The 10531-nt window shown below is 31.3% G+C and overlaps 1 protein-coding gene across 1 annotated transcript; it reads right to left on the minus strand.

The window, feature by feature from the left end:
* Positions 1-970: 970 nt before the first annotated feature.
* LOC141446311 (uncharacterized) lies at positions 971-2955 on the minus strand. Its single transcript, XM_074112873.1, has 2 exons — positions 2865-2955; positions 971-2780 (listed from the first exon to the last, which is right to left on the minus strand). The coding sequence occupies exon 2, from the start codon at positions 2659-2661 to the stop codon at positions 1342-1344; it is 1320 nt and encodes a 439-aa protein (XP_073968974.1). The 5' UTR covers positions 2662-2780; positions 2865-2955; the 3' UTR covers positions 971-1341.
* Between the last annotated feature and the right edge of the window lie 7576 nt (positions 2956-10531).

Raw genomic sequence — 10531 nt, forward strand, 5'->3', positions numbered from 1 at the left:
GAAAAGTGTTTAGTTTGAATTAATGGGCGATCTAATTGAGACAGTCCCTGACAGTTTACTTTTTCAAGTTGTGTTGGGTGTTCCGTGATAGATTTGGTTTGGGCAAATGAAAAGTGTATTAATTTTATTGATGATTTTTATGTTAATTAACTGAGAGCATTTCCCTGTTGTTTTGTCCTTAAAGTTACGTGGTAATATAAAACTAGGTAAAAACTATTTGACTTGCTGAAAATTTGTATGGAATTGAAAATGAAGTGAATTGTAGCATGAGAAAATGATTTGTAGTAAACATGTGCAAGTAGATTTTGCTTGGGAAACAGCAGATTGCTTAAATAAAAAGTGAATAAAATCGATTGAGAATCATGCCTGTGAGGTTGGTATGTTTAAACATGTGAAATATGGTGAAAATAATTTGAAAAAAGCATGGTTTGACCGGGAATGCTATAAGTGTAAAACTTTAGTTGAAAAAAATGATAGAAGCTGGAAATGTAATAAATAAGTTGCAAGCGTATATTATTTGTAAAAAAAACTATATGAATGTTATAAAGTTTAAAAAAGTTGAGTTGTAGGAAGATATTTGTAACAAAGTTTGAGATTGTAGGAAGAGTTGAGACTTTTGGAAAAGAATAAAATATACTAGAAGATACGAGGTTAAAATGCCTTCTCCCATTGCTATGGAAGCTTGGAATACCTATCTATTAAATTGATACCCTCCTAATATTTATTTATTTATTTATTTATTTATACTACATTAAAGCCTGAGGCTTATTGTAGGGAGTTGGGTAAAGTATTTACAAAATTGAAGAACATAAAACAAAACAAAAAATGAAATTACATAAAAAAGAAAGAGAAAGTAACATCTTTATCAGTATAATAACTTAGATAAAATAAAACCAATACTTAGTAATAATAATAATAATATTACAAGAAAATAATCTAAATGAACCAGCACAGGATAGATAGATAGATAGATAGATAAAGTCTTTTATTTAAATATGTACATAAATTTCAAAATTAACAGATCAACTTATTCAATAATTATCAAATAAAGGACATACGCTTGGTACAAAACCATCAGCGGGGGTGCTAGCTAGCAAATACAAAATAAATGTTCTTTAATAATATACAATTCCCAATAAAGGACAAATAATAAATAAATAATATATAAATATACATAATATATCAATAATAAATCATATATATAAATAAATATTCTTAACTAAATAAGTATGGAAAACATTGTATACGAGTAAATAATATGTATTTTAGTAAATCGATAATAAACTAAAAGAAATACTTTTTATATTAAATAAAATAAATTCTTTATTTTACACTAATCGATTAATTATGTATCTTTTGATATCGTAAGATCCAAGCACGCTTGGTGTAATTGAATAAAGAAATCCAATCACCATTTAGATACTGTATTAATTCTTGTTGGGACAATATAATCTTATTTAAAAACTTCAATCGGAGATCTCTATAAGCAGGGCAAATACAAATGAAGTGAATGATATTTTCTATTTCTTCCCTACTGCATAGCGAACAGACTTGTGATTCATTACTATTGTATCTTTTATAATTTAGATTCAATAGTTCTCCTCTTATTTTAATTATCCAACTAATATTGTCAGTTGTATATTTATCGCAGAAATAGAATGATTCATCACCGAAACTGAAATTTAGATATTTATAAATTATACTAAACTGAGAATTTTGTGCTCTAATTATGCATGCTTCTATATGATTTCTGTGAATTTGTTCTCTTAATAAATTTAACTCCTTTTTACAATCATCTACATTATCAAAATTGATTTTTATTATTGAGCCATTTTCCGAATTTACATTACAAAGATCCTTATACCAATAAATTTGTCTTTTAATTGTCTCTAATGCTACTATCTTAGGGTACCTATAATTTGGCATACTTAGTACTTTTATAATGTAATTATGATGTAACTGCAATGTATGGATGTACAATGGAGGCATATTTGTTTCCAAGGTGATAATGTAATTTGGGGTGTTCCTAGGCAATCTTAATAACTTTTTAATAAAGTACGTGAATAACTGTTCTCCTTGCCTATAAGACTTTCCACCCGAAACTTGCGCGCCATAGCACATGATTGCACGAGAAACAGCGTTGAACATTTCTAACTTGGCCGAAACAGGAATTTTGCTATTTGCTATAAATGATTTCCAAACGGAATTTAGACCTATTTTTGCCTTTAATAATTTATCATTTAAATGTTTATTTAAATTTAACTGAGGAGTTATGCGCAATCCAAGATATTTGTAACAATTAACTATTTCTATATTTTCATTACCTAAAGACCAACGCTCTTTATTAGACGGTCTTGCGCCGTTTCGACATACCATTACTTTTGATTTATTTGTGTTAATCTTTAGGTTCCATTTGAGGCAATACTTTTCTAAAACATGAATATTATATTGTAACTCAACAGGATCCAATGCAATCACCGCTATGTCGTCAGCAAAGGCTAACAATTTAATTTTATTTCGGTTAATATTAATTCCTCCTATAAGATCATCTTCAATATCATTAATAAAAAGGGTAAAGAATAAAGGGCTCAACAATGCCCCCTGTTTTACACCCATTGTTGTCTCAAATTTATGAGAATATTCATTTCTATACCATACCATTGCTTCTGTATTCTCGAAAAGTTCCTTTATAATACGCACTATTTTTGTAGAAATTCCGATTTCATGTAATTTATAAATTAGAGCGTGACGATCCACTCGATCAAAAGCCGCAGAGAGGTCTAGAAAAAATATATAAACTTTCTGTCTTTTTTCCGCCAACTTAATATTTATAATATTTGATAAGGTTATCGACAGTGGAATACCCTGGTCTAAAACCTGCTTGAAATTCACTCAGAATGTCATTATCCTGCACCCACTGCGTCAATCTTCGCAATAATAAACCTGAAAAAATTTTTCCCAATGGTATTTTCAAATGCAATTCCTCTATAGTTTGTATCCCCATTTTTGTGTATTGGATATATCACTGATTTTTTAAATTCCAGTGGTACCCATCCCTTTTCGAAAATATTATTAAAATAGCTCAAAAGGATTTCATGGAAATTTTCAGGCGCATATTTGTAAAACTCATATGGAATTTGGTCAGTCCCCGGTGCTTTATTTATTTTAGAGTTATCTAATACTACTTTTAATTCAGACATTGTGAACGGTTTATCCAGAAATTCATTTATCACAAAGGGTGAAGCATAAGAAATACGGACAGTGAGTAGCGGCGGATTATAGAGAGCCCTGAAGTAATTTATCCATTCTATTAAATCTATATCCCCTCCAACTATAAATACCTTATTCTTAAAATTATTCACTAAATCCCAAAACCCTTTGGTATCCTTAATAGTTTTAAACTGATTTACTAAATCTGTGTAATAATCCTTTCTCTTTTGATCACATAGAGCTTTATAATGTTTATTAAATTTTTGGTACAAACTTCTATCCTCATCATTATTTGTTTTCCTAAACTTTTTTAGTTCCTTAAGCGACAATGTACGCAATTTTTTACAATCCTTATCAAACCATTTCTGATTTTTCCGCGCTCTATAACTACCCTTTGCATTATAATTTAGCTGGAAATTGGAGGAATCCGATATCAGGTTGTAGATATGATCCAAGTCTAGCACTGTGCACTTTGCTCTACAATCTTCTGTGTTTATCCGTAATTTATTTTGAAAATTAACTTTATTTTGCATATTCCAGTTGAATTTAGGGAGTAGAGAGAGAACATTACCATCCGAAACACCGTGACCACGAATTTTAAAAGAAACAACTATTGGCATATGGTCCGAAAAGGACTGAGTATCTACTTCAAAATTATCTATCAATGGAATACATTCTTTAGAAGCCACACAAAGATCAATTACGGAACATCCCACAGCACTGACAAATGTGACTTCTCCGTTACAGTCTTTAATCGTTCTACCATTTAATATCAGCAAGTCATAATCACTAAAGCATTCTAACAGGCGACATCCACTCTTATTTACAATTAAATCTTTTGACTTTCTTTTTGGAAATATTACATTTCTTTCTTCAAAAAACATTTTAGATGGTATATTCTGTAAACTGCCAATTCTAGCATTAAAATCACCTATTAACATAAAACTGAAATATTGAAAGTCATATAGAAATGTACACAGTTTTTCATAATCCTCATACCATTTATTGCAGTTTAAATATACCGGTAGTATATACAGATTGCTATTAGCAATTAACAGTTGTATTACATGAAATTCATTTAATTTAACTACCTTACTTATTTTCAGTAAAAATTTTGTGTTTTTAACTCCATAAATATGCCCCCCACCACTTGCTCTACCAAATATTTTTGATTTTTCAGCTGGAATAAAAATAATTTTAAACTCAGGAAAACATTTGGTAACTAAATAAGCATCGTTGTCTAATAAAAATGATTCAAACAGAAAAAATACATGGAAACTACTTACATAATCAATAAACTCAGAATTATGCACTTTATTTGTAAAACCCGCGATATTATAGGATAAAATGCGTAATGATTTTAATTTATTTTTGTTAGGGTTTACTAAAGATAACATACCATCATGAGCACCAATACCTTCGTTATCAGATTCACCAATTACATTTTCATGTACGCCTTCGATGAGTCCAGTTGTAGTTGCCAGTGTCAGATTGGAAGCAGTTTCATATTGAATAAGTTGACGCTATTTTTGCTTAGAACTAGTTTCTCCTTTATTTTTTCCACTACTTGTGGCCCTCTACCAGCACAGGATACTAAATGAATTTTTGAATATTATAAAATCACACATTTAGGTTTATAAATTTTTTTTTTATAATCAGTTAAATTTGTAACTTTAATTTGCTTAAGTTAAGGCTGCTATGAATATAGAAGTAAATATGATTGAGTTGTTGAATAGAAACAATATCCAGTATGGTGATGACATTACTACAGTCGTCCACATTCTTTATATATTTACTTAAATATTTAGTTCTAGCTGTAGAATATAAAGGACAGTTTAGCAGAAAGTGAAGAATATCCTCTCTATGTGGAAGTGAGCAACAACGGCATTGTTCTTTGTGGAAAATAAACTTTTCACCTTTAATGTATTGTAAACCCAGCGAGTCGCTGCTTTCGCGGTCTCTCGTTCGCAGCGCTGCTGCGCTCCTTGAGATGCTCTCGAACACACGCACACTCCAATCTACACACACACACACACACGCACACTCTAGGGAAGGGAATAATAATGAGGAACAGTTAATTGGTTAACGGAACAAAACTTTATTAAGCAAATAAAAAGGCAAACTGAAAATAACATAAAGGAACTCTTCTATCAAATAATACGGATATATATCAAATAATAATCAAATATATACAATGCGCTTACTAGCTACTTTGATAAGTCTTAAAACACACACAGAGTTAACACCGCTACACCAGGCCGTGTGAGTAAGGGACTATTACACCGACACACAAGCTCACCTAGATTTTATGTTAGCTTCTCGGCTTGCGTCTGTCAGTCGGTCTGCGCTAGGCTGTGGCTGCCCACTCTCTGCCTAGTCCCTTACACACCTGCCAACCCCCACTACCTCTCCTCACACGGAACCTCTGTTTTATTCTTTTTCAACTTTAACCCCACGTTACGAATACTTCGCTATCTGTTATTTACCCCTTTACAGTATAGTCTGGTATGGTGCTTGGAGGCTAAACGTAACTGACAGACAGACAGCTCTAATTTTGTTAATATGAGTGTTAAATAATATATATGAGTAATGAAAATTGAAATAACAGAAACTTGTATAATAATTATTATAACTAGAAGTGATAACTTTGTCAATATCTTGACTTAACAAATTGTTACTGTACGCAAATACCATATTATGAAATTCACTTTCAATTAAGTTGACATCTTGATCATCAGATCTGCCAATAGAGGTTAAACAGTTTCTCAAGTCATGGGTCGAGTTAAAGGGCAAGTGAAAAGTATCGAAGAGTGCAGCTAGTCTGTTGTAGCAGATCTTAGGCGTTCTATCATGTGGCATATTAAGCAGACAGACCCACCATTTGAGCATTCTCTTAAATATCTTGAATTGGGTGTGAATACGGCCAGTTTGGGGTTGATATAGCTGCTAATATTGAATACGATTACTGCTTGAAGTTAGATGTTAGTGAGCCTCTCTTAGACAATGCTATTAATGCTAATGAAATGGCAGGTTGTTTAAAAAGATGTAAACTAGGTAAAGCTGGTGGGCAAGATGAAATAAATGATGACTTTTTTTTATAAATTGACCTGAAAATTGGCTACTTTATTTGGAAGTGTTTTTTAAATAAAATAATGGAATGTGAAGATATTGGTGATGATTGATTGGTGTAAAATAGTGATGTTTATGTTGGATAAAAAAGGGGATAAAATGTGCAGAGATAACTACAGGGGTATTGGTGTGGTTAATTGTTTGGTTAAGATTTTCACTCAGAAAATGTAGTTGCAGAGTTTGTGAACTGTATAGCTGAGATAAATTATGGTATTAAAAAGAGAAATGTTGATTGTCTTTTGGTAGACTTGCAAAGAGCATTTGACTGGATTTGTGAGTATTAGAGATAATAATGGATATTGTATAAAGGTGAAGCTGAAGGAAGGAGTAATTGAGGGAGAAATTTTGAGTGCCATTTTTTTTAAGCTATTGGTATCGGATTTGGAGGGTTATTTGAGAATTGGAATTGATGAGAAAAAGGATATTATCCTATTGGGTTTTTGGAGATAGCCCCTCCGATTTAAGAAAGAAATGAAAAGTATTAGAGTGCTATTGAAGCTTAAAGAAATTGCAGGTTAATAGAGGGAAAGTTAAAAGTTGTGAAAATGTTTACTTTGGTTGTTCCAGGCTGGAGATGGTTTGGTATTTTAATTATTTGGGCATTACATTTTGTAGATGTTGACTTTTTAAAGAGGCTAAAGATGAAGGAAGCGGTTAGGAAGGCGAACTGTGCAATGGGCTGATTGTTTAATATTTTTTAGAAAAATAATTGAAAATGTTGGGAATGAAGAATGTATCTTTTTAATTGAATAATTAGAAATGCTGTGCTGTATGGTGCTCCCGTGTGGATGGTGTAGAATGTAGATTTATTAAAAGAAGGTTAAATGTTAACCAATGTAGTGTGAAAATGTGTTTTTGAACATTGGTGAAGGTTGACAGTGAAAGGATGAATGATAAATTGAAGTGGTACTGACAATTGCGAAGTTTAATTAATAAATTGATTGCATCCTTTGTGTGGCGAAATAATTTGAGTAAATCTGATTTAGACTGTATCGTTGATAGATATAGGGCTTATTTATTTAATGAAGATGTTGCCAGAGCTAGAAATTGTAATTATAGTAAAGATTTGCATGGAATAATTGGTAAAGAAATATTGTGGCAACCTTATCTCCTGTTGGATATTGCTGTAAAATATAAAGGCCTATTTGCTGAGCTAAGATTAAATGGGAAACATTTTTAAAAATTTACTATAGACAATGTAAGTTTTAAAATTAGTGGTGAAAATGTTTGTAAGCTGTGCAATTTTGATGGCCAGCTTAGCATGGAGAGAGTAGTTAGGAATGAGAAGAAAGAAAGCCTTTTCCTGTTGTAGAAATACATGAATTTTTGGCTAAAATTAAGAGAATTTCTATTATTATTTTCTATTTGTTAACCTTATATTTTTTAATATTTTAGTAGTGTATTCATTATTAGTAGTTGTGCGTTTTTTTTGTTATTAAAAATATAATTTAAAAAATAAATAAATAAATATGGTTATTGCAAAATGTATTACTTTTATTTAATTTTTTTGTTTTTTATATTAAGTATTTTATTTGTTAAAGAACGATTTTTAGTTATTCTTTATATGTTTAAGTTAAAAGTGTAGTTTTATTTTATGTTTTTGTTTGTAAACAGAATTCGATTGTAACGACTGATAAATGTAAAATGTAATAAGATGTTTTAAAAGGTTGATAGTAAATAAAAATTTCTTTGTTTATGAGTAATTATGATTTTGTTTGAAGGGTTATAATTTTATTTTATGGGAATAATTTGCTAGCCATTTGCAAATCAAGTTACAATAAGGACAAAACTGGAGTTTGTTTAATTTTTATATTTGACTGGCCTATTTTTGTTAATATTTGGTTAGGTTGTTAATTTGATATTTATGAGATGAATTGGAAATTAGGTAACTACTTGATGTGTTGACAGACTGGAATTAATAATAATAAATTGTTTATTAATCTTTAAATTATTTATTTATTGATAACTGTTTAAATACAATTGTATATAACAGTGAAATTTGACCCAACAAAAGAAATAAACTAAAACTGTATAAATTATAAACATAAAGAATAAGTACATAACTTTTATAAATATAATAGAAAATTGCATATAATATTATAATCTCAATTAATCTTTAAATTATAAAATTTACATAATGAAAAAAAATAACCCTTAAAGAGACAAAGTGCATGGACATAAATAGTCCATCTGCAGAGTTGCACTAATTATAAGTCATACAATCTATTGACTTTCACGAAATACATAATAAAAAATAAAATGTAAAATTAATAGAAATTATAAATTCTGTTTGAAGAAAAATAGTGAAGAAAGAGAATTAAAATAAAAATACTCTTTTTTTTTTTTTTTTTTTTTTTTTTTTTTTTTTTTTTTTTTTTTTTTTTTTTTTTACAGATCAGCTGTGATGTGTGTGCTTGTAATCATTTCCAAAAATTTTGCTCGTAGATATTTATTAAAAAATTAGTTTTTATCGTCTTAGTGCGGTCTTAAAGTGAACTAGTTTTTCTTTGTAGTGTTTTTCCTACATGGAATTCAAACTAAAGAGCATGTGAGACTCTCATTTAAATTTAAATTTTTCTAGAAAACTATTATTATAAACATAACCTTAACTTGACTCTTTGTTTAAAACTTTTTATAATTACTTGTGTATATAATCTTAGTTATTTCTATTATTGTATTTGTAAAAACAAAAAGAAACATTTGATTAATATTATTATTTCTTATTATTAAACTTCTTTCTTTACTTTATTCCTTAATCAAAACCTTAACCATATCCTTTGTGTTTTCTTATAAAGAAGTAAAGCAAATCTTTAATTCATTAAATTAAAGATGAGCCTAAGTGATCTAGATCAAGACGGTCACTCTCACATGAGTGATGACGCCTCTTCAATTGCATCCTCCCAGGTCACTCATAAAAGGACAGCTCTCAATGCCAGCTCTCCAAATAAAAAGAAGAAGAGCCGCAAAGTTAAATCAACAAAAATACACGAACCATCCAATAAACCAACTTTGCCTTCATCAGTTGATGCTGCTTCAGCGCCAGTACATGATCATCCTGTCTCAACAAGCAATGGTGTACAACAGTCACCCTGCTTCATTACTGCAAACCCGTTTGCACCATTAGCTATCAATATCGACGAAGAAAATAATATCATTGAACAGGAAAAAGAGAAAACATCAAAACCGCCTCCAATATTTATTAAAAATATAACCAACTACGTGGGAATGTGTAGAGTACTCACCAGCTTAGTCGGAGATAATAACTTCTCTTGTAAAGCACGAGCTAGCGACACCATGGTAACCGCCTGCACTGTTGAAGGGTACCGAACAATCGTTAAATACCTAATGACACAAAAAGCAGACTACCATACGTACCAATTAAAAGAGGACAAGCCTTTCAGAGTGGTTCTCCGCCATCTCCACCATACCACACCCGTCACTATTATTAAGGAGGAACTGGAGAAATTAGGTTTCTCAGTCAAAAATGTAACAAATGTCATAAGTACTACTACCAAGATTCCTCTACCTTTGTTCTTTGTGGACTTACATCAAGGTCCCAATAATGAAGAGATCTTCTCACTTCACAGTCTCCTTTACACCAGAATCAAGGTGGAAGAACCATTTAAAAAACGACTAATCCCTCAATGCAAGAGATGCCAAGAATTTGGACATACCAAATCCTATTGCAACCACTTCCCAAGGTGTGTGAAGTGTGCAGGACCACATTGGTCCACTGAATGTGTTAAACCCCGAGAGGAACCAGCAAAGTGCGCCAACTGCCAAGAAAATCATCCTGCAAGCTACCTCGGATGCAACACCCACAAGGAACTGCAACGACTCAGAAGAGGATCGCCTGTCACAAACAGAAGAAATCAGCCATCACCAACATCCAGGCCAAGCGATTTTCCTCCAATTACTGAGCCTCCTTCTCAACAAATTTCAACTCCTTCCCCATTAGCTCACTCGTCCAAAACCTACGCTCAAGCCACAGCAGAAAGCCATAAACCTTCGACTTCTCACTTTGTACCTCCTCCACCAGCAGCGACTGACATCACCTCACTTCTAACCACTTTCCTCAGTGACTTTAAAACAATGATCAGCCCACTGATAACTCTCCTTACTACAGTAGTCACCCAAATTCTGCCCAAGATGTCATGAACACTCCATCAAAACAACAGTCTCTCCTCTTTCT

Source organism: Rhodnius prolixus, unplaced genomic scaffold, assembly GCF_049639745.1.
Source record: "Rhodnius prolixus isolate KJV_2025 unplaced genomic scaffold, Rpr scaffold_1, whole genome shotgun sequence".
Lineage (NCBI taxonomy): Eukaryota > Metazoa > Arthropoda > Insecta > Hemiptera > Reduviidae > Rhodnius > Rhodnius prolixus.